Raw genomic sequence first — 25,092 nt, 5'->3', positions numbered from 1 at the left:
CCATTGCAAATATAAAACCCATCAATTCTTTTGAGATTCATGGTATTCATACAAGCTTATCTCATTATTGTCATTGTGACCATGAATCCATGTTAAAATCTCCGCTGATTTACACAAAATTCCCTCTTATTGTTGACATAGTTTTGCAAGCTAGTTCTCCTGTGTATCTGTTACTTATAAAAGTTGTTTTATTTTGTTGATATCTGGTTTTGATATATTAGGTATATGACAAAACTAAATTGGATATTATCTTTGTCACAATAAAAGGAAAATAGTTCTAAATCCTACCTCAGGTGCTGAAACTGCGTGCTTTATATTAGTTGGATATCAATATGAGTTAACTTTTTGGGTTCTTAACATATTTTGTATTTATACTTCTATATTTCTAGGGTCTCATTTTCCCCTGCATTATACGAGGGGAATTTAATTTTGCTCTCTCTTAAGTTGCTTATGGAAATGGCAAGTTCAAGTGATAGTGGTTGATGTTTCTACTGGTCAACAGGACACGGAAAAGGATGGAGGATTTCCCATTTGTGACTAGAAAGGAGACTCTGTCATCTCATTTTGGATCAGAAGAGCAAATATTGAAGCACCTTCCTAGTGACAGGGGTCAGGCAGTTGCCATCATGAGTAAAGCCCTTGAAAGTTACTTGAAGAAAACTCAAGAAGATAATGTTCTTGGTGGAGCTATAGGCCTTGGAGGCAGCGGTGGAACATCCATATTATCCTCTTCTCTAAGGTCTCTTCCAATTGGAGTGCCAAAGGTTATTGTATCAACCGTAGCTAGTGGACAAACTGCTCCTTACATTGGAACCTCATATTTGATATTATTCCCATCAGAGGTAGATATATGTGGGATAAATAGTGTAAGTCGTGCTGTTCTATCAAACGCTGGAGCTGCTTTCTCTGGAATGGTGGTTGGAAGACCATTGGGAGTTAGAGATTCTAATAAGATGACTGAAAAAACCTACAGTTGGTGGAACCATGTTCGGGGTGACAACTCTATGTGCAAATCTTGTCAAGGAAAGACTTTTGAAAGAAGGTTATGACTCATTGGTTTTTTATGCCACCAGGGTTGGTGGAAGGGCTATGGAGGATCTGGTAAGAGCTAGATTAATACAGGTACTTTAGTTGTGCAAATCTTGTTTTCAACCAAAAGTGCAGCTAAAAAATTTACTGGACCTGTATGTCTTTGTCATCTGAAATTCGTTCTCAGTGGTGCATGTCGGCCAAGTTCAAATGGTTGATAAAGAATGCAAGATTTATGAAACTGAAATTAAGTATGTTAAAGGAAGAGGATGCAATTCGTTTGCAAGAAAAAATGAAGCCTTTCTTGAATTATAACCTCATCGATCTCTTGTACCTGTATCATAATTGGGGTTAGATTTATACACACAAAATTGAGAGCTGGAGTATCCACAATTGCAATCGTTGGGAGGGGGTATGTTTAGTTTGCCAATGTTTGCAGACAGACCTGCAACGTAATAAAGTCTTGGCGGGTCATCTTGAAAGAGCAATTCCGAGAAACTTGTATCTAATACTTGGAATCATATGATTCGTAGCACCCATCTACTTGCATGTGCATGTAGTAAAGACTGCTTGGAAGACCATTCTCATGGTCCTGGTCATGATTCAAAGACTAGCTAAAATCTGTGAGAAATTTCACCATTTTTTGTTGATTTAATAAAAGAGGGGGCAGGGTAGAACAAATAAATAATAGGAGAACAATAATATAAGAATCCGGATGGAGTTGAACCACCATACCCTGGTTTATCTCCAGGTGCTCTTCCATTTTGAGCTAAGGACTCAAGTATCAACAATGGGAAAAAAAGAACTCCACAAAATATTATTATCAATATCTTTACATTGTAGAGACAGGTCTTACAAACATTTCATCAAACATTTTATAGGCAACCAGGCTAGTATCCTACCAATTTTACAACGAGTTTCCTCAGTGAAGATTTAGGCTGTGTAGATGCAAGCAAACTGAATGTAATGCAAAATTCATTTAGCTATCAAATAAAACAATAAGAGTACAGAACAAAATGCATTAGAGAGATAGGTTATGGAGAATACTAATCGATTCAGGAAGTTTGGCTTTCTCCATCGTGTCATCATAATCAAGCATTGTCGTCGTCTCGGTCATAATCATTTGCCGAAGTCTTCAACCGGTGTGGGATCTTCGATTCATTCCTCCATCAATTAGAGCAATGAAAAAATATTTCAACAGACCTTATAATCAAAAGAGAGAGAGAGGAAAACATAGATGAAAATCCATGTTGAGAGAGAAAGAAAGAAATGAAAACATGGATGAAAATCTGTGTGTTGAGAGAGAGAGAAGAAGGCTGTTGATGCATGTCGCGGAGTTTGGACAAAGAAGACGATGCAGATTCAGGTTTTTTTCTTTCTCCTTTTCTTAAATGATTAACCCGGTTTGGTTTAATAATACACCCAACCGTTTTCTTTGCAAACGGTTTACTTGAAAATAAGTGAAACAATTCGTGCGGCTGGAATTTTGATTTCTGACACGCGGCGCACAATGGGAGCGGCTGCTGGATGGCCGCCCCGATGTGCGCCGCAGAGGATTAGAATCCCTTGAGATCACCTCCACTATCGTTCCTGCTTGTAAACCCCTTCCATCTTGCTCCCTTACCCCCTAACCTTCCCGAAAGCTATTTTTGGTATCACTTTTCATTTTCATTTATGCTTATTTATAAAAATACATAATATAAATCAATTTTTTTATTAAAAAAAAAAAAGTAAAAATCCTTTTGGTACTTTTAAAATAATTCATTATAAAATAAAAAGTAGATTTGGTACCTCACCTTGTGTAAATAGTTTTTGAACACAATATCTTACCCACAAAAAAAATTGGGTAATTTTCATATGGACCCCCTCAGGTTTTGTCCAAGTCACTTTTGGTCCAGTTTAAGTTTTCTTTTACATATGGCTCCCCTGTAGTTTCAATAAATAATTAAATAAGGACAAATTTAACAGAAATTGTTAATTTAATACTTTTTGTGACAAAAATACCCTTGTTATTTTTTCAATTTAGTTGTTTTATTATTTTTTTTTTAATAAACTTCTTTCTTTTCTTCAATCTACCAAAACAAAAAACAATTAAAAAAAAAGACTTTAGCAAATAATTCCATCTCCAAACGCAGGTTGAAGATTGGAAGCCCCACCCTCTCCAATATCTCAAAATGAAGGCGAAACGTCAACAATTTACTTCATTTGGCTCTTCATTTTTCGGTATTAACGTCTTGGTTTTCAATCCTCAAGTTTTGAATATCCTCCTGAATCATTTTTTCCGTTTTTAAATTAGATTTGGGAGTAATGGCGGCAGGTTCTTAGCAAAGGTTTCGGGTTTGAGATTTCAAGATCAGATTCTTCGCAAAGGTTTTGCGGCATTACATTTCAAAGTCCTGCAAAACCTAGGATATCAAATTTAAGAAGAGGAAGATGGACCGATTCTGGGATATCAAGTTCGAAAACAGGGTATTATGTTTACCAGGCTGTTGATTCACGATGGGACCAAATCGATTGATCTCTCCTCTCCCATCTTCACCATTCTTCTGCTCCACGATTCTCTACGATCCTTAGCAAAGCTTTTGATTTTGAAGAGTTTCTTTCTGTTGGAATGAATATTTTCCCTCTTTTTGATTTTGCTTTCCCTCATCGTTTGAGATTTTTCTTCCCTAAGGTTATGATTACCTCGGTTTTTCTTGCTTTCCTCATTGTTTTAATTTCTCAGGATTTTATTTTTGAAGTTACTAGTTTGGTGATGAAGCTTATGTGGACTAGAGTTGTTTTTGATCTGGACATTGTTCCTGAATCTGAAGACAAACCCTTGGTATCTGATATTTGGGTTGATTTTCGAATTATTTGTTTTGAGTTTTTTTTTTATTGTTTTTTGTTTTGGTAGATTGAATAAAATAAAGTAACCTATTGAAAAGGGAAAAAAATAATAAGGGTATTTTTGCCACAAAAAATATTAAACTAACGATTTCTATTAAGTTTGTCCTTATTTAATCATTTCTTGAATCCACAAGGGAGCCATATGCAAAAGAAAAGTTAAACTAGACTAAAAGTGACCTAGACCAAACCTCAAGGGGTCCGGATGAAAATTACCCAAAAAAATTTGATGGTTGAAATTGTGGGTGAAGAGATTCATCTTCCACCTCAACTCCTTGAGTTCTATTTTACACTTTGAATGCAAACAGATTCCATTTGTAAAATTAAATTAGCAGGACAGGAGAGAATCGAGAGAAAGGAACCCGGTCCAGACAATTTCAGCCCAGCCCGCACCATCTAAAGATACAGCAAAAACATGATAAAGAAGCAGGGAAGCAAAAGCTAACAAGGGGTAAAGTGTTTGTCTCAGTGAATACAGTCAGAACGGATGACAGACAATTCTTCTGTCTTCTGCCACAAAATCAAACCCAAAATTGTAACTGTTGAGCCTGGCTACCAATATTGCTTGGGTTTTCAGGGCCACCGGCATATAGGCGAAAGCTAAGCAAAATCTTGATTCTGTTTCTTGAATGAAAATACTCCATTCCTCCAAAATATTCAAGAAACAAAATTTTCATAAACAAAAACGACTCAAGCGAGGATTGACAAAACTACTTACGCTTCAGTCGACCATTGGCTGTCAATTAAAATGCCAAGTGAAACAGTTGACCATTAAGCTCAAGCTTGCAGGTCATCTGAGCTTCGGATGTCTATCAGTATGGTACATGAAATTCTTGGTGATATCAGTTCATCTTAGAGATAAGTTCATTGATGTGATCTTCACGATTGCCAGCATCACCCCCATCAATGTACCGCTTTTTCTTTCCCTGCAAACCTTCTTCTGGTTTGTTGAGCTCGAAGGGCCACAGAAAGTTGACCACCTCTTTAAAGTGTTGGCCTGCCGCGGCAATCTCGTGTACAATATCTTCTATGCATAGAATACCATACTTTCCAAGTTCCTGAACCAGACACAGAAATTCGAGTGAGAAGAATATTTGGACAGCAAGGTGGAAAGGGCAAACATTCGCACGGTAAAGTAAAAGGAATTTCATTAGAGATACTGTTAAACCTGTTCAATAATGTTATTATCAGTGAGAGGAACCCTCTGCCCATTTATCTTCCCACAGCCCTTCTTGTAAACCAGCTCCTTAATACTCGTCAGATTAGGATATCTGCAACAGAGAACAAGTCCTAATTAGTACATAAATCAGACAAACTGCATGCAACAATGAGTTGACTGGTATCTTCCATACCCATATGTCACATAGGGTTCCACCTTGCACAACATATCCATTATTCCACTGTTTGCCTTCACAAAAACACCAGCAAGTATCCTCTTCAACCTCAAATTGTGGAGTATCTTCCTAGTCTTCGGATGCATATCATTTTTTCTGAGAATAAGGAGATCGTATCAAACAACAATGTGCAAAATGGAAAAGCCTTCTTCATTTCTTTTTCCCTTCCTCTTTCTTTTTTTTTTTTTTTTTTTTTTTTTGGCGGGGGGACGGGGAGGGGGGGGGGGAGGTTGGGGATGGTGTAACAAGAAATTTATTCCACTGATGGTATTCATGCAACTCACCCACAAGTTCGGATGATAAAAAGCAGTTTGGACTTTGGTGTGACAGATAATGAGCTTTGCCGCTTTCCCCTGTGTTTCATTCGAACAAAATCCAGCTCCTGGATGCATTTATCTCAAAAATTAGAGAAGAGTAAATGGTACACACAACTCATAAAATTGTGAACTGGCAGTGACCAAACAAATGGATAGGATGTATAGGTATGCTACAAGTTTAAGAGTCCAAATCAGGGAAAGGTTGCTTTTACCCAAAGATATAGTCCGTAATACAAGTTGACTGGATAATATAAAGGCCTTATAACACTGTACCTTATATCTTAATAAATGAATCACAAGAACTACAAAATTATCAATCATAAGAACTACATAATTATTGCAATCAGACCTAGCGAGGAATCCCACCCAGGGTGAAGTGTAAACTAAAGGGCAGCCTCTTAAACATGTCATTTTCCAAACACAAAATAAAATGCAGGGCAACTGGTTGCTATACCAATTCAGTAGCTGAACCAGGCAACAGCAAACCTAGCAGCCTGGGATGGCATTTCTAGTTTCAGTCAGAGCTCCACTCTGCTAGGATTTTCCTTTCCATCTCGAACATTGTTTGTTGATTATTGAAATACTGAAATACTTGACTACTAGAAGAGAAAAATCAAAACTGAGCGTTTGAGATTTAAGGGTAGATGTTTACTTTGCTTCTGTGTTCTCTGATATACTCCTCGGCCCTTTTGAAAATGAGCTTTCGATTTTCTTTAGTTCTCTGTTTCTTTTGTCCCAATTGTTCTCTCCTTCTTATTGCCCACTCTTCATTATTCTTCCTCTTCTTCAATACAGTCTCCTGTACATATGGGAGGGAATTCTGTTCTTCATCAGCCATGATGCTCGAAGCTCTTGCCAAGGTCTCGTGAGAAAGTTCAACAAAGAAAAGCCAACAATTACCTGAACACAAACAAGATAGAAGTTAAACGACTATGCTAGGTCTTCAAAATCTTGAAAGCAAAAATAAAAAGGAAACATGCAACTATATCCCTTTACACCACTATGCTAGGTCTTCAAAATCTTGAAAGCAAAAATAAAAAGGAAACATGCTACTATATCCCTTTACACCATCACCCAAAGGAGAAGTACAACAAAGAAAACCATAATTTTTTTCACCAGCCTATGTAAGCATCTCAGAATTATCAAAGATCATCATCAATTTAAAGATAGGTTTATTTGGAGAGTTTTTGTTTAACTACTTCCTGGATACAATAGAGATTCAGTTATAATTGAATCGCTGAGATAGGGTTCGTTATAAATAACGAACATGCAAAAAACTAAGACATGGGATAACACAGTGTAGTTAGCCCTAAAACCTTCTTGAAACAAATCTTGAACGAACTGTATTGATAGCAGTCACAAATTATATGTAATCCAGTCACTACAAAATCCAAAAAGAATGAAGCATCTCATTCATCCAAATGACTTCTCTAAAAGCTCCCAATGAATCTCATTGAATAAATTCAATACATTGACTCTAGTTACAGATCATACACCGTAATCTTACCAAACAGTAAGGAAAAGCAAAGAACTATGAAGATTTTCGAGATCTGTTTAGCAGGCAGAGGTGATCGAACCTCAAAGCCAAGTAAATATAAAGACCAAAGTTGCAAAACCTACCCACAGATGATGCTGAGAGAAACTCCTCCTTCTCCCTCCCTTCTCTTTTGCAAGGATAATCGGGTTAAGCAGCAGAAGATGCAAGTAAGGCTCTCTTTGGTATTGCTTTCATTTTTTATTCTTACTTTTTTCAAAAAGCAGTACTAAACATCATTTGGGTCAAAAAATGCAAAAATCATTCGTAACCAATAGTAGAATAGATTTTGCACTAAAAAGTATGTTTGGCATATCTTTCTGCAAAATGAATTTTTATAGGTTTAAAAACTTCTACCAAAAAGAAAAAAGTATATAAACAGAAAATGATCATTCAAATCTTATAAACATCAAGCTCCATCAAGTACGAGGTCAATCAAATCTTACAAACAGAAATGGATCAAAAACTTAGCAAAAATAGCCTCATGCATCACCTTCAAAGCAGAGATAGAAAGCAGATGGAAGCTATATGCGAAATACACCGGAAGAATACAAAATCCTACATTGAATATCTGAATCTGTTGGACCAGCAACCTCTCAGGGCATTAGGCATATTTGACTACAAAAGGAAGTAGTCAACAGAAACTTGCAAGCATAATTGCTTTCTAGAACTAAGATTGAATAGCTCTCGTGAAACTAACAGTCGGTAAAGTAAGGACATACAGAGAAGTTGAGAACTCACCTTGGCAGCTGTTGGAAGTGTAATTACAAACAACAGAAGCTGAATACGCAAAATACGGTGACAATCCTAAAGGGGAAACTCTATCCATAGGAACATAGCTATAATAAGTGACTGTTACTTCTCACCATCAACATTGAAATAAACACCACAATCTAATTAGCATCACTGTTCAAGATCAAGAAATGGAAAAACAAATAATTCTGTGTCTGTTCTCCACCTCTTCTAATTTATAGACAGAAACAATCAGCCCAAAGAGTAAATGGCTCCATTTATCGTACACTTCTCCAGTAGTAGATAATTTGAAACTTTAACCGCACATTACAAACTGAAACGAACAATTAAGTTCCACAGATAACTTTAAGAAGTTGTAACAGCGTCTAATTGGTTATGCACTAAAAGGAAACTTGATTGAGGAGCAGAGCTCAAAGCCTTATACAAGCAGAGGCTTTTGCTTGTTTCTCTGTTTCTATTGTACCCAAAAACAAGATTGAATGTTCTCAGGAATAAGGATTCAATTGATTAAAACAAACATAGATATATAGAAGAACTCTCTGTAAGAAGAAAACCCATATGACAAATTTCAGGGAAAGACAAACAAGAAGAATTACATGAACATAGATGAATCCTAATGAGAAATCCGAATTATTTCACTGACCTTAATGGCTCAGCTTCTCACAATCCCACCACCACGAAATGCCAAGGACGAATAAGACGGCGAAGAGATAAAACTGCTGCAACAAGATGACTCAGATGGACTGGGTCACCGGAGATAGAGATGCCTCCCGAAAGGACGGCAGTTGGGTTCAAGCTTTGTTTGAGAAGAAGTGGAATCCCTTTCCATGAACTTTTACTTTCGGTTAAGGGTGTCAATCGGTACGGTTTTGGTACCGTACCGAATTTCAATACCATAAACCGAAACCGTATCATACTGAATTAATATTGTACAGTTTCGGTATTTTCACAAACGGTACAGTATGGTTTCGGTATGAAATCAGTATGGAAAAACCACACAGCTCAGTATATGCCTATATGGTACGGTATAGTTTCAGTATGAAAAAAAACCCATTCTTCAAATCTTCTCCCAGTCAAAACTCAAAAGCTATCTATGAATCTTAACTGTTTTAGTATGGCATCGAGTCTCTAACTCTGTATCCATTTCTGATAGCACTCGACAGCTCACGTTGTTCCTTTAATAAACAAAATAATACTGGGCAGAAGACTTTGATTTCATATAACTATTCTTAATGCACCTCCCCCATAATCCCCCATAATCTGAAGAACTGGGTAGAAGACTTTGATTTCATATAGTTACCTGATTACATAGAATGGAATGAAATTCTAGAACTGTTTCTTTGAGTTACAGAAAGGAAAGATGAGTTCAGAGGTCACATCGAGGGACAGTTGAGCTTACCAGTATTAGGGAAATCGAGCAAGCGAGTGAGAGAAAAGCAACCTTTGTTATCCTGAGAGATCGAACTGCAAGTTTGGTAGGAAATCAATAGGAAAGCAACCCAAATCAAATAGCAGAATGGGTTTATTACAGCTCACCTGGCTTACATGGAACTAACAGGGTTTACAGGTAATGGATACAAGAAAAATCTTGTATGGTTTCTCCTTCAAATGTAAACAACCCATAAAAATTAAAAACCCTTAAAACCAATCAACTGAAGAGATGGGAATTTTTTAGGTAATTCAAAACAACCCAAATCAATTAACAGAATCGGTTTATTACAGCTCACCTAGCTCACATGGAACTAACAAGGTTTACAGGTAACGGATACAAGAAAAATCTTGTATCCCTGAGAAAACTCAAGTTGGATTCTCCTTCAAATGAAAATGACCCATAAAGATTAAAAACCCTTAACACCAATCAACTGAAGAGGTGGAAATCTTTTAGGTAATTTGAAAGAATTCAGAACATTTACTTGTGGTCAATAGAGATCCCAAATTAATCTGTAATGAAACTGATTTTCCAATAAGTAAATGTTTGCCAAAAAGTCAAGCACTGTAAGTCTGAACCCCGAGGAAGCAAAAAACAACAAGATGCAGAGAGGAGTAGGGAGTGAGTTTACCTCCAGTGCATAACCGATTGGGGTGGTGCTGTTCAGTTCAGCAATGGTGAAGATTGTAGAACCGATGGAGTTGAAGCCCTGAAGGAATTCTTGATGGCGCGAAGCAATGTTCCAGCTTCAGTCGCAGCCACTCACAAAGACAAGAAATCGAAGAGGGAATCAAGAGAACGAAGTAGGATGCCCGGAAACAGGGATCGTAAACCTTAACTTATTTATGTAATCTAACGGTTAAATCTTAGATTCCGTCCTCCACCTACATGGATTGGATTTAATTCCAATACCTGCTAGACGTTACAAATAAACTTAATAGTGTTAAACCACCGTTAACTATTTTTTCTACCAGAATAAAAATAAATAAATAAACTAATTATTTTCAAATATTCTAATAACTTAATTAGACAATCCATCATCCCACTAAAATAGAAAGTTTATATTCTCTCTCATCTTTCTACCATTAAGCAAATGTGATAACTTTAAAATTTGTCTTTTATTCTGCTTTCATCCCAATATATTTCTCCTTTTGGTACTGTTCAAAAATTTTATTTTATACACGCGAGAGAGAGAGGTCACCGGCAAATCCTCCACAATCTCAAGTAAAGGGAAGAAAGTCCACAACCCAAATGTTGTTGTGGATGGGTGGTTGAAGATCGAGAAAACCAAGGAGAGAAGAACTTCAAAAAGCCTTCCTCGATTCTGTGTTTCTTTGGGGGGGGGGGGGGGAGAGCGAGAGCTTTTTTCAAAACTGAATACCATAATGCAAATTGTGCGTGAAGTAATGTGGCGGTTACCAAAATATATCCCTATATTTTGTAACCGCCCAATAAGTGAACTTCCCTTTGCCCTTGGGCATATTAATAAATGCCAACACTTTGTATATAAAATAAGTTGTATATCAAACATTTATTTAAAAAATATATACAAAAAAGGCGTAAAAAATATCTTAGGGCTAACAACACAGCAGTTTTATACAAGGTTTAAAGTATCACGTATCGGCAATGTATTGGTCGGGTGCTTCTAAGAGACTTGTATCTTAGATATGTATTAGTGTGGAATTGAATGGAAATGTTCAAAATATGTAGGGAAATGGTCTAGTTTAAAAAATAATAATAATAATAACAATAGATATAGCTAATAAATAATCATTCTATCATGCACCTATTACTTAAACATAAATAATCCATAATCACCAATAAGACATGACACTTCTTTAGACAAGGTTTTATTCATAATAGTTCTGAAAGATCTTATTCTAAAGAGACACATTCATTCAAGTTCACTAACAAGAAATAATGAACACTTCAGCTGTGTTTTTTTATTCAGAAAAGTAATGGAGCTTAGGGTTTAATTCCCCTTCTGTAACATGTTGTGATAAATGATAATTCTTCAGTAGCTAGATAACACAAAATTAGTTTTAACAATCAATCTGAAGTTATGCCTCTGGAACCACATTACTCTGAAAGCCTAAAATCAAGATTCGTGAAGAGATTTAATCAATAACAGTAATTAGTGCCCTACAATTCTACAAATATACTCCTGTGTGTTCTCTACCACCATATACATGATAAACCGATTAACTATTAGCCCATAGTTGGTTTCTTTCTTGGTCTACTATAGTCAAATATCTCTTTCCTATTGGTTTTCAAAAACCAGTAAATGGACTACAAATTTGATGGACGGAAACAGGGGAAAAGAATCAAAATAGAACTTAAAAAATAGATATAGATAAAGAGTAAAAGCAGGAATTCAGGTTGATCCCACACATTCCTGTAAAAAATATTATAGCCTGACCAAGTGCTCCCTCCAGTATACAAAAATAATAATAAAAAAAAAAAAAGGACCAATATCTGAACACCATATCGCAGTACTTTCCATGGAAGCCATTACATCCTAATTGTTAATCAAATTTGAGACCGCAAACCACAAAACTCTAGATCACAATTACTAAAAATGCATAATATATGACTACAATTTCGAGTTTCACCGGAAGATATCTGGGAGGAAACCCTAAAATGGCTTCTGTCTTGAACGCTGGAGATAGTTGTGGCAGCCTAACAGGTGAGAGGGCGGTGGGATTGGAGGAGTATGAGGAAAAAAGAGCACAAGGGAGTGGAGAGAAGAAAAAAACGAAGAACAAAGGAGAAGAAGAGGAGCTTACTATTTACTCTGTAGAAGAAGTCACCCAAGCAGCAGCAGCTGAAGAAGAAGGGGAGGCTACTAATCTCCGACTCATAGCGAGAGAGACCGACTTCCACCTCTGCAAAGAAACCCTTACTTCGTGACAGTCCATCTAAAGATATACTTTTTCAAACCAAAAAAGAAAAAAAAGGAAAAATACACATCCCCGTAGCGTATCGTTTCCAATCGTATCGTGTGTTACGTATCGCTTTGTATCTTTGTTTTTTGGAATAATTACTGTTGTCTTTGTCGCCGTAGTATAACTTAATTATTATTTTATCTTTTATACTTTTTAAAATTACTAATCTAACTTTAGATTTTACCTTAATTACTTTTGCCCTCCTATCATTTAACTCCATAGTTAAGTGATGATGTGGCAATTTTATTTATTTAAAAAATCCAAAATAACCTTAAGGTATTATTTTACTTATTTATACTATATATTAAATTACATTATTACTTTAGTAATTAGGAAAAAAAATTAACCTTAACTTGATATCTCTTTATTTTTTAATTTTTTTACATTTAATTTTCTTGGTGTTATTTTTTAGTTTTTGTTTTTTACTTTCCAATTTGATTTTTTCAATTTTAAGAAATTCCTACTTTCTTTAAGTTTTCTTTTATTTACTGTCTAACCTAGCACTACCAATTTTAAGAAGTTTCTTTTCTTAGCAGAAAAATATAATTTAAGTAGTATTTTTTTTTAATTCAAAATGATAAGATACAACTCCAAAATTGATACTTGATATGGTTTTTTTTTAAATGAGGATAGTATTGTGTTTTAACTTCTTAATTTTAGAATCATACCCAAAAAAAATAGACTTCTTAATTTTAGAATGACAATATAAGTATTAAACATGCAATTGTAATGGTCTCTTAATACTGTTAGAACTTGAGGGGGCAACAATAATTTCATAAAGAGTAGGGTCCCTTTAGTAATTAAGCTATGGTATAGGGGCAACAATAATCATCCCTATATTTATTTTTTGGTAAAGTCTTTGTATTTCTTTTTGGGTACTTGTATTTTGTATTGGAATCTAGGATTAGACCTGTAAATGGATAGCCGAAATCCGCCTCTAAATTTGCATTCGTATTCGTTTAAAGGTGTCTGTACCGAAATTTTTCTTACCGAAAAATATCTGTATCCATCCGTTAAGCAACCAGATTCGGATTCGGATAATTGTTTATCGAATCGGATAATATCCGGATAAAAAATTATCCAAATAGAGTAGTATTCAACATTTTTTTCTCTAAAAATGAATCGGATTCAAAAACCGGTAATCGGTTATTGGATAATCGGAAAAAAAAAAAGTATCTGATTAAAGTATTAAACACTTAACTCAAAAAATGGTTGATAATCGGATTTGAAAACCAGCAATCAGTAACTGAAAATTGTAGATCGAAAAAAAAATTGACAATCACAAATCAATAATCGGATGGTTTATCGGATTGGATTATTATTGGATATTCGATAAAGTTCTGGATTTGAATTCAGATGCCTTCTCTAAATTTCTGTTGGATTCTGATTTGAATTTGGATAGTGGTTTTGCTAGTCGGATTTGGATTCGGATACTGGTGTATCCGAATCGAATCCGATCCGTTTACAAGTCTATCTATAATACATTTTTTTGGTACAGAATCTAGGATACATTAACTTTTGAAAAACAAAGAAATATTAATATCGTATAACATCTCAATGTGTATCAGGCAATACATTTAGAGGCACAGCAAATGACATGAACAAAATGAAATGCAAGGATTTATCGCCCTATATCGTATTGCAATCCTACAATACCGATATTTTAAACCTTAGTTTTGTGCAAGGTTTAAAGTATTTCATACTATAATACAATACTTGCCGATACGTATCCATATTGGATACAACCGACACGATACACATCGATACGACTCTGTATTAGATTGCACTAAAAGATTTGACCAACTCGATATAGCACCCGATGTGAACCGATATGCCTCTTAAAATCTCCAAACCGATACAATACTCTAAACCTTTGATTTTCATGGATTTCAAGGGCATGGAGAAGAAGTCTAGTAGCAAGCGTGGGTTTTTGCTTGGAAGCAAGGTTTGAAGTATTGGTATTGAGTATCGTATTGGGCAGGTGATTTTAAGAGACGTTTTGTCCTGTATCGGGTCTTGTATCGCTCTGGTTAATGTATTTTAGTGTAATTCAATGGAGAGACGTATCGAGATGTATCGTATCAGTTTGGTCAAATATGAATACGTATCGGCTAGTATCGTATGGTATCGTGAGATACTTTAAACCTTGCTTGGAAGTTCTTGGGATTCTTGGTTAAGCGACCTGGGCTTAAATAGTTTTTTTTTCTCTTTATTGGGCTTTCGCTTCGACCTAATAAGTGCTTTGCATTTGGTCCAACCAAAATTTATCCGGTACGGAGCAGGCTTTATTTTTCTTTTTTGTTAAATGGGCCGGACTTGATTTGCTTTGGTAAAAAGTGGATCAACTTGGTTTTGGTTTAGCTTTAATGGATTTTTATTTGCAGCAGTCGTGCTGCCTGCAACTACTGAGGGCCAGGATGTTGCCACATGTTTTAAAAAAATTCCAACGATCTTAAATCAACTAAATGGGATATAGATGTAAATAAAATTTTTGTTTTTTACATTTAAAAGATTTTTATTTATAAAAAAAAGGTTTATTATTATCCAAATTTACAAAACGGATCCCTAAATCTACCCGACTAAATCAACGATTCTCCTGCTTTTATCTTCCTTCCCTAACATCACCAGCACCACCACCGCCTTTTACTTCTTCTCAGTCCCTCTCAATGGCTTCTTCTTCTGCCGTTTCGAAACGAAGAGGTATTCTGGAGCTTCATTCGTGGAAGACATTGGGTTTGAAGCTTCCATTAGAGTTTTTTCTTGGTTTTTTTAATGATGGGCTCTTTTCTATTGGTTCAAAGGACTTGGTGTTTTGAAAACTTCTATTGAATTTGATTTTCTCGTACCATGATCAATGGATTATATAGCAGCTCGTTTGAATGCACTGCTAAAATTTGGGGATTCATCGGGTGGAGCCATTTGTCGGATAGAGGCAGGATGTGATTTTGTAAATTTTCAAAATTTTCAAACATGTAAATGTAAAAAAAAGAAATTTGTATTTACATATGTACCCGTATTTTAGTTTTCAACCTGTCCAATTAATTTTCGCTTACATGGCATAATCTTAACCATTGGCAGTAGCTGTCGCAAATAAAAATCCAACTTTAATATCCATGGTGATTTTTTAATGATGATTAATCATTTGTACTGAAGTATCACTTCCTAATAATTATTGTACATTTTTTTTGATAAAAACGATACGGATTCTTAAGGAAGACAAAATTTATTATAAATTAATAGTAGTACAAAAATAAAGACATGAGGATCCGTGGCGCAATGGTAGCGCGTCTGACTCCAGATCAGAAGGTTGCGTGTTCGATTCACGTCGGGTTCAATTTTTTGCGAATTAATTTCCCTCTTTTTCGCTGCGCCTTGAAGATTTGCGAACTATTTTTCTCTGCAGATTGAGGATTTGCGATTTGACAATCTTTTGTTCTATTAATTCTTCTCTTCTAAACTCTCCTTGATTCTTCTCTTCCACAGGCGGCGACACTGCTCTGCAAGTATTCCGGCATTGAGCTACTTTAATCTGGTAAAATCTACCTGTTCTTTTTTCTCTTCAAAAAAACCAATCTCTAAGCATAAACCAATCTACAAATTAGAGATTTTGACATCAACGTATTTGGATTCCGCTGTTTCTTCTACTCTTTTCCTTTTTAATGCTAATTAATCTTTTTAACAGCCTTTTTCTTTCATTATAAACTAGTTCAGACTAAATCCCCCTCGACCCGTACTCAGGTGTATGAATGATTGAAAATGAAAAACAAATTGAAGATGCTACACCATTGCTTGAAAATGCATTTGAATAGAAGTTTTGTTATCTAAAATATATGAATAAGAGCGAAAACTTTTCACAAACAAATTGAATAAATAATAATAAAACAAAATACTCTATGCTTATCTATCTTATTCACACAACTTGTTAGTGTATCTAATGTCATGCAATTAGCATAGCATCTTAATTTAGTGTGCTAGAATTTGAAAATTTTGAAGAAGTTAATCAAATTTTGTTCCATGTTTCAGCATACACATTTGGACTGTTTTGTAACCATTCATCATCCTAATGACACTTGGTTTTAAACCTCAGAACTAAATGATTATTGGTAGTCATTCCAAGTAGTAACATGTTCTTCAGAATTTCTGCAATGAAATTAGTTACGAAGTGACTTTGTTGTGAAAGAAATGCCATTGAATACTTATGGAAAACCTAACTCCTCCTAGCTGGGGAGGGGTTCTTGAAGAACTGTAATTTCCTTTTTCTTCGGTTAGTTAGTTTGTTTGAAAACCATATACATAGGCATCTTATTTTGTTTTTACCTGAAAAAGTAAATATTTGAAAAGAGTTATTCTAGCACCAAAACCTCACATTTAAGAAATTGTGATTTCTCATGCAATGCTTAGTGGGATTCAATAATTGTTTTTTTCTTTCATTTGAACACCAAAAGGAGGACAGACAGATGCAGAATGATCCAGTTCTTAAGTTCAACATTTGAGAAACTAAGCCAAGGACGGAGGCATTTGAGTTTTTTCTTATTTTTGCTTAGCCAAGGACATTTTGAGTCTATGCTGAATTATCTCTGTGGGAGGTCAGTCGAGTCCAGCAGCTAGGAAATGATTGATGCAGAACCTGGGCTGGACTGAACCAGCTGCAAACCAACCAACTGGGCCAGGTCCTTCAACTTTTGTGTGACTATTACTTCATATGGGAAGAGTAGACTAAATAGGCCAATCTAGAGATTCTGGCATCAAAATATTAACATGTAGTTTTGCCATTCATTAGAACTTCACTGAACCATTTTGGTTATGAAGCTACTTCGTTTTTCAGTGCTAATATTCTTTGAACAGTCCTTTTCCTTTTCATTGTGACCTAGGGCTAATTTATTTCCCTGGAAGGGCAGCTTAAATATATGCTACAACATATATAACCATTATGAACAAGACTAGGAGTGATCTTGAATTGGATGATGGTGAGTATTGAGATGTTAAGAGTTGAATTTTCCAATGCAAGGAAGAAGAACAAGAAACAGAAGAGGAAGGACCTATTTATGTCCTCATCCAAGAGGTTGAAAACTGATGGTTATGAGAGAGTGGTTGCTTTGGAAGACGAGAATATCGTAGTGCAAAAAAAAAAAGAAAAAAAAAGAAGGAAGAGTGAGAGAGCAATAAATGACTGAAAAACAACATATGATAACGCAGTTTAGATTCTAAACTTACTAGAGGTGATTGATCACAATAGTAACAATAAGGGGCTCATTTTGAAGGTGCTCAAGAAATGTATAAAACAGAGAGTTGTTCATTAGGATGTTTGAGTTGGCACATATATAGCGAAAATTAAGAACTATTAAAGGAAAGAGAGAGGAGATAATTCCACTATCTAATACATTTTGCGTTTGGACTTTGGATGGATGATTGTCTAGTCCTTCTTCCTGATTGCAAACTTAGTTATGGAGAAACCCTTCATGAGTATATACTGTCAACTCAAGTTTGTCTGTGCTTCATTCTCCAACTCTTCTTCAACTAGGGTCCAGGGATGAGCAACACATGCCGATTTAGCAAGATTCAATTCTAAGGGTACACCACTTGATCTATACTTCTTTGCTGTTGCATTAGGCTATATATGCCCTCAACAAGTGACACCTCCTCGAACAGGTGAGATTCTGCTCTTTTAACGAATAGCAATAATTATCATAGTATACTACCAGAACTTCACTGGGGATTAAGGCTGCATATGTATGCCCCTCCCAGATCCTGCAGTAGCAGGCCTTCTCCAATGGGACCCTATTTTCCCTAGAACTTTGACAAGAGAAAGAACAGGGATACACAAATGAGTGTTTAAAACTTTGCTAGAAAGTTCAAAAGGTTGAAGTCCTTCATAATCCATTAAAATTTTGAGGTTAAAAGAGGTTACACTTCTTTCCCAAGTACAACTATTTTACCATCTTCTTTGGAGGTGGGCAATATTGGGATCATATTTATAGGCAAACGATAGCAATGAGAACCAAAAAGATGAATGGAACCCATTTAAGAGTCCTTCCACATTTGCAACTTGTGCAAAGCCTAAAATTGACAATATCGTTAATTAAAATACTTGTTCTTGGCCTTGATAAGCAGTTCATGCAACTTACAGCTGGTGAACCTAGCCTCAACTCATAAATCTTGGTAAAATGCTTTTCTAGGTCGGACCCCTTTTGTGTGAATGTTATGTGATTGCATCGCCGTGTTTCTGTTTTGGTTACTCTTCTTAAGCGCATCAAACTAAATTCCTTTCTCAGCCTATTGGCAGAATATAAATTATGTATGTAGGATGACTTTTTTTGGTGATTGAACATGGATATGTTAGCTATAATGTTGTGTAAATGTTCCTTGTATCTTTTCTTGTAATGCGCTTATTTGTTTGGATACTGGCATATTAGAACTTAGAAGGCGTTCTCGTGTATATAATTCCATTCCATCTATATGATGAAATACCCAATTGCACATGCCCCATTTACCGAATTTATCATAGTATTAGAGCCAACCACTCGTGGTCTGTTCACCCAAGCTCTACACTGCTGTTATTAATCTGTCGTAGGAATCTCCTCCTTGTCACGACTGGTAAACTTGATTGTTGTTCTGTCTAGCTACTGCGGCAATACAATGATCTTCAGGTTTGACTGAATATCTTTGTTGCTACTACCCCTGCCCTGCTCCCCCCACCAACAACCCCACCTCCAAAAAAATGAAAGATAAGAAACTCTCTTGTTTGTTCAACACCTTTTTGTGTTTGCTAAGTGTTCTTTTTAGTGGCATACACCACCACCTACTAATCCCACACCCAACCTTTGCCACTAACCCAACTGGTCCTTTCTTCTTCCGCAAAACCCATCCCTGAAAATCCCCTTCAAGTGCTTCATTCCTTCTGAGCAACAACCTCCACCATCCCCCTGTAACAATCGCTACCCGCTCTTCCATTCTTCCTTTCTTGCTCTGTTACCTCTTTATTTCTTTATTCCTGTTAACTCCTCATCCTTGTCATACTTCATGACCCACCTGCAGAAGAAAAAAAAATCATATTCATGGTATACCAAACATAACCCATGAAACTGTAGTCATTACAGCAGCCCACCCAACTTGTAGGGATTTGTCCCACTTCTCTTGCAGACCACCTGCCTCTCCTTGCACAAGCCTCCCCTGTCACCTATTGTGCAACCCTTCCTGTGCACCTCTTGTCCAACCATTCCTCTCCTTGCAAATCTATTTCATTACTCAAGTCTACCTACCCACTTGACCTCAACGCTCTCAGACTTGAACCTGTTACTGCACACAGAACACAAGCCTTGGGAGTGTAATACCCTGCACATCCCAAACCTATACCCTGCTTGTGACATTTTTCTTTGGGACTGGTAGCTTTATATGGAGGGACAGGGGGTAGATAACTATTTATATATACGGGGCTTCGGCTGTGGCCCCAAGGAGATTTGAACTCTTGGCCTTGTATTATGAGGCATTGGTCTATTTGGGACATTGTTTGCGACAATCCACATCTGCTTGAGCATTCTATACATCAGAAGCTACCCTGACAGGTGGCACTTATGCACCTTGTCTTTCTGCCGAGATTGCTCCTGCCCTCTAAGATCTATTGTTATTTGCAATTTCTGTCACCATTGTTGGTTCTTGAGTTGGAACCTTCCTTTTGCACCATCTATAAGCTTATAATTGTCCAACATGGAGGTGGGGATGTGGGCAGTTGTGTAGGGAGCATAACCAATCATACTAGTTTATTGGGGGGGGGGGGGGGGAACAAATCCCTTTGTGGCACATTTTCTTTCCTACTTCGCTCAATTTCTTTTGGTTTTTTCGCTTGTTCAACAGGAGGGGCTTTTCCTAGAAAAGGTCTGGTATCCCTTTTTTTTATTTTAAAATTTTTTCATTACATAGTTGATTGTGCCTGTATTTTCTGATTTAACTGTGACAAAGGGTTTTTCATTGAAATGTTATGTTATGAATTAACAATTTATTTATTGGCGGAGAAACTATTAGTATGGTAGTAGAATACTAGTCAAAATAAATCGTGGCCTGGGTCTCCTGATACACTTGTTATTGTGTTGCTTTAGATATTCTTGGTTATAGATGCTTGTGGTTTGATAATTCAGGTATACAAGGAGGATCTGAAGTACTCATTTCTGTTTCTTGGATATGTGGAACATTCTTGAGAAATGAATGCCTTAGTCCCTCACACTACCATATTGGAACTTCTAAAGCTTTCAAATTATATAACACAAATCAGATGAGCTGATATATTTGTTTGCTGAATTGTTTTTGCTCATTAGTATTCTTATCGACAGTATATAATGTGGATTATCAATGATTGTCAGATCCAGCACACCGGGTGGCTAGGAGTAGTAGGAATTAATTCCTGATATTAATTTTATGTGGAAGCACAAGCAATCTGTCAGAGTGACTGATGCTTACTGGAATGGTGGCTATATCTCTTCATTGTTTCAATTGGTGATTTAAGACCATTAAAAAAAGCTCTCCACTCATCTAATTTTAGAGGTTTGTGATACTCACCTTCAGTTCAATGTTTCTTGTGAAGGAATAGGCTGTCTCAAGTGCAATTATTGTTCTAATTTGTTCAAGGTGGACACATTGTTTCTGGGTTCCACCATGGGCAATTTGTGAAGAATGAGAAGCAAATGAAAACAATGGATGTTTCAGGAGACTGTATTGTATGGCCAAGTAAGAAATTTTATGCAAAACTAAGGAAAATGCATTTACAAAGAAAGCTTCAAAATGTCATTTGAGGATGTACTTTATGGATTCACATCATCTAATGTACTTAAGGTAATAACAATAATGAGAACAAGGAACTGATTGCAGTGGCACATAGGAATTCACCCTAGATTTAATGGGTTTTATAGCAGAAAGTAATTCACTACTTTGTTTGTAGAGGGATGGGTATGTGTTTATACTGTATATCTGGGATGTTTGTATATTTCATGTCTATCTCTACCATGTTCATTTCTTGCCTATCTCTACCATGTTCATTTCTTCTTTGGAAAGGCTCTCCTGAATGGAGGTCGGAGTGCTGGTGGTTTGTAGGAAACATGATCAACTTCTGATTTTGAACCCATTCAACTCAGGCTTTCACTCTCTGATCTGAGTACTTTGTGAGAGACTCCTTTCTGTTGTCGCTCACCACCAGTTCATTGTTTATAGAGAAGGAATGGACTGCCTCAGTAGCCTTTCTTATTCTGCTTTGTTCAAGTCAGACTCATTGTATCTGGGTTCCACCCATGAAAACTGTGAATAACAGTAGAAACACCACCAATATTGTATCTAATTTCTAAGATCATGTAATAGACTCAACATTGTCTCTAATTTTGTTCAGTTGCTCTCTATGAAGGATGTCTGAAAATGGACTCTATCCCTTCAATTGAAGCTACAAGCTTCATCTGTGTCCAACTGATTCATTTTCCAAGTTTTTGATTGGTGGTGGATTTGCAAATTAAACAGCAAATAGAGAATTATATTTCTGTTTGATAGATATTCATTAGTATCCTTGAATGGCTTACAAGCCTCAATTTATAAGTGTTTAGGATGATGGGTTTCTCGAAATTGCTCTTTGGAGAATATAGGAGTGCCATGAGCACAACAATTATGGATTCTCTTACTTGGACTAGACCCGCTGATTTGGGAACTATTTTTCTTGATGGATTCATTCATAACAGTAGATTAAATGAAAGCGTGAAATGACCAGATGCCATCCTGAGTACCATAACTAATAATGGTAAACAGAAGCCCCAGAAGCTGGACCAAAAGGAAAAAGGAAAATGGTAACAGAAGGGTAAAATAAGAAAAGTGTATTCTATTGTCTAACAGTTTTCCTTTTTCTCAGGGTGGGGTAAGTTTGTCACCTGTTTTTCTTCCGGATCTCATAATAATTGAGAAACTAAGGTTGCAAGCAAGTTTTCATCTAATATGATGGTGGTTGTTATTTGTGATATGGTGCAGGGGCTCGTTTTGTTGCCCTAGAATTCTAGTTGGTTTCTTTTTGTGGGTTTTACACAGATTCCCTTTATATCTAGGGCTTGGAAAGGAAAGAAATGCCGCCGGTGAAGGATTGAACCCACAATCTCTCCCCGCGAAACGAAGGTGAGTTCTCAACCACGCACTATCTTCCATTGGCAGTGTATTTTATTTGCGAGATATCGCGATATTTGGTTGCATATTGTAGACCGAAAATGATCAGATTTTTTTAATTTTTTGCCTGTGAGGATTTTTATACTATTTCTTGCACTTTTTAGGCGATTTTCCGACGATTGTATCACAATCTTCACCAAATTTAATATCACAATGATTCAAAACTCAGATAGTTCACGTAATGCAAATGTAATTTGGAAGAAAACCTCTATATTGGGAATAACTTATAAATAGAAAAACTTTTTATAGCAAAGTCATCAAGATTAATGAGCAATCTTACCAACTATATTCTTGTGATCTAGTTCTCAAAAGTCAACATGCCAGAATGGGTTGTTCAAGGACAGAATATATACATGAAATAATTTATGGAAACAATTTACATTATGAAGATATTTTGTAATAGAATGAGACTTGTTAATCTACCTTCCAACAATAGTAAAAATGATTTAGGACAGAATGGTAACATATTACCAATGTGGCTAGGCATTGAGATTTGAAATGGAAATATTTACTTCAAGGGGAAATTTAATCCTCATAATCCGATCCCAAAGCTCAACATGCCAAATCGTGATTAGGGAAGACCGTGGATAACATGAAATAATTTATGGAAACTAATTTAAATTAGTTAATGAATCTTATAAAAGACATCTTCTAGAACCATGATTTGATTCTTAATCGTTGCCAATTATGTCCTTGAATGATGTCAGGCCTCTTAAGTTTGTACTATCTTAAATGTGACTAGGTAAGAGCAGCGGAATTCTAAATGGAATAATTTTTAGAAATAATTCAAATTTACCACATATTTACATCGATTAGGATAAGTATCAAAATTACCAAAATTATTGGTTAAATTCATATCCCAATCAAAAAAATATGGGGAATTTCAAAAGGAGTATTAAAAAATGAATCAATCAATTGTTTGGGTTTGAATTGCCTTTCCACATCCGTTGCACTTGAAGCGAAATCAAGTTTACAATGTTTTTCCAAATTTGAAGCGCTACTATTCCGTCTTGGAACCCATCTTAAGTTGTATTTTATTTGGCCATTGAGTGAGATTTGGTTTGCAATTGTAGACCGGTAGATGATCAAGTTGGACTTTGAGAACCTTGAGCCTAAAATGAGGATTGATGCGATCTCCTTCTGTTCTTAGAATTGAAGAGTGTGCTCTCACCAAAGTTTATTGGGTGGGCGGGTCCGGGGCTAATGGCCAAGAAAGGGGGAAAAAAGATCAAATCACCAATATTTTGCAAGCTTGCATTTCTACAAAGGAAAACCTTTAGATTGGGATAATTAATACAGGTTTATTTTTGTGAAAGCTGCAGGCTGCTTAACTTTACTTTCCAAGCCTTGTCATTTCCTACATTTTTGTGAAAGCTGCAGGCTGCTTAACTTTACTTGCCAAGCCTTGTCATTTCCTACATTTTTGTGAAAGTCATTTCCTACTACTACGGAAGCGGATGCAAACTTTTTTGGATTAAGCATGGCCCAACCAAACAACGAGAATTTTGATTTCAACCACTTGTTTGGCATATAAATATTATATTATTATATAAAAACATCTGCTATTGTTTTACTGTAAATTTTTTATTTGACTATTATATCATTTATTTATGTTTAAATATTATTTTTTTATTAATTTTTTGGTATCTTTTATATTTTTTTCTTATTTAAATACGTCAAATCAAATCAAAATTACGAAAAAAAAATACGTACAACAGTGGTCAGTACTTCCACTGTATCCCACCATCTGGCTAACACACAGTTCAAGGAGTAAAGAAAGTGACCGGTGGAGGAGAAAAATAAGAAAAACGTTGTGAAACCTAAGGCAGAAAGGAACAATTAGTAAAGTAAAGGGAAACAGAAGAAGAAACAAACTGCAAAGACGATCAATATTTATGAAAGGTGGGTTAAAAACCTAAATTTCAAAATCCCTCATTGGAAAGTCAGTAATTCCTGTAGAGAGCTCCAGGTTAACCTGGGAATAGTAAGTTGGATTAACCGGCCATACCTAAACTTCCGACGAAGTTTCACCCAAACTCTTAGATAAGAGAGACAAAAAAACCCAAACACACTTAACGCCTCTTTAAACCTTCCAAACATAATTTACCAAGAATAGAGGACGTCCCATCGAAACACAGCTGCTCAGTGGCCGAAAGTCAAGTGATCATCGATCATTTACATAGTCTTACCGACGGGTCCAACAAACGAACGTGACTAGCTCGCCTTACCATTACATTAAAGCCAGAGCCAACGGGTGATTCACGTGGGTACTGATAGGTCTCAGAAACATCAAAGCCAGTTCCATTTCCTTCACTTATAAATGGTGGAACTTAGAAGCTACATGGGCAATTGAAGGTCGAGCCTTACACCCACAATAATGTCAAACTACATTTCTTACAGAAGTTGCTTTGCTACCAAAACTAAAGAAGAGGAGGAGAAAGATGAGAGAGCCTTCAAGAAATATGAGAGTCTCATGTCGACCCTTGCGACGGAGAAAGGTTGGATGTTAGAGACTCCTCTTTGCAAATACCAAAACTTCTGGTGCCACTATTCAAGTTGCAGAGCGGTGATGGCATTCCAAGACCACTTCAAACCTCGCTCTAGTGATATATTCTTTGCAAGC

At 36.1% G+C, this 25,092-nt stretch overlaps 1 protein-coding gene, 1 long non-coding RNA gene, 1 other non-coding gene and 2 pseudogenes across 7 annotated transcripts; 4 read left to right on the top strand and 1 right to left on the bottom strand.

Moving 5' to 3' along the window:
- Positions 1–515: 515 nt before the first annotated feature.
- On the top strand, positions 516–1,384 carry LOC149016838 (toMV susceptible protein tm-1(GCR26) pseudogene; annotated as a pseudogene).
- A 2,254-nt stretch (positions 1,385–3,638) lies between these two features.
- LOC149016837 (large ribosomal subunit protein uL30y-like) lies at positions 3,639–12,246 on the bottom strand. Of its 5 annotated transcripts, XM_089154884.1 has the most exons (7): positions 9,974–10,646; positions 9,313–9,377; positions 6,279–6,526; positions 5,594–5,691; positions 5,268–5,405; positions 5,084–5,186; positions 3,639–4,973 (listed from the first exon to the last, which is right to left on the bottom strand). In XM_089154884.1, exons 1-7 carry the CDS (start codon positions 9,982–9,984, stop codon positions 4,758–4,760), a joined length of 879 nt encoding a protein of 292 aa, XP_089011010.1. In that variant the 5' UTR covers positions 9,985–10,646; the 3' UTR covers positions 3,639–4,757. The 5 variants fall into 5 exon arrangements, with proteins under 5 accessions (XP_089011010.1, XP_089011013.1, XP_089011014.1 ...); XM_089154887.1 differs by lacking the exon at positions 9,313–9,377; XM_089154888.1 differs by lacking the exons at positions 9,313–9,377; positions 9,974–10,646 and adding an exon at positions 8,557–9,282.
- Positions 12,247–15,549: 3,303 nt separating this feature from the next.
- TRNAW-CCA (transfer RNA tryptophan (anticodon CCA)) lies at positions 15,550–15,621 on the top strand. Its single transcript has one exon. It is a non-coding gene; the product is annotated as a tRNA-Trp (tRNA).
- A 45-nt stretch (positions 15,622–15,666) lies between these two features.
- Positions 15,667–21,781, top strand: LOC149016835 (uncharacterized). The gene is made up of 3 exons (XR_016173380.1): positions 15,667–15,819; positions 17,809–17,936; positions 20,642–21,781. It is a non-coding gene; the product is annotated as an uncharacterized LOC149016835 (long non-coding RNA).
- Positions 21,782–24,809: 3,028 nt separating this feature from the next.
- LOC149016834 (cytosolic sulfotransferase 5 pseudogene) overlaps positions 24,810–25,092 on the top strand; it is a 1,185-nt pseudogene continuing 902 nt past the window's right edge.

Source organism: Hakea prostrata, chromosome 5, assembly GCF_041222555.1.
Source record: "Hakea prostrata isolate BN-2017 chromosome 5, UWA_Hpros_2, whole genome shotgun sequence".
NCBI classification, from domain to species: domain Eukaryota; kingdom Viridiplantae; phylum Streptophyta; class Magnoliopsida; order Proteales; family Proteaceae; genus Hakea; species Hakea prostrata.
Note: the sequence above shows the minus strand (reverse complement) of the source record. Positions and strands in the feature narration are given on the sequence as shown.

What these genes read in the sequence shown, in the direction of transcription:
- LOC149016837 (XM_089154884.1), bottom strand. An exon ending in TCAGAGAACACAGAAGCAAA is followed by an intron (nt 5,692 to 6,278) that starts GTAAACATCTAC and finishes AAATGCATCCAG; the next exon opens with GAGCTGGATTTTGTTCGAAT. An exon ending in GAACCCTATGTGACATATGG is followed by an intron (nt 5,187 to 5,267) that starts GTATGGAAGATA and finishes TCTCTGTTGCAG; the next exon opens with ATATCCTAATCTGACGAGTA.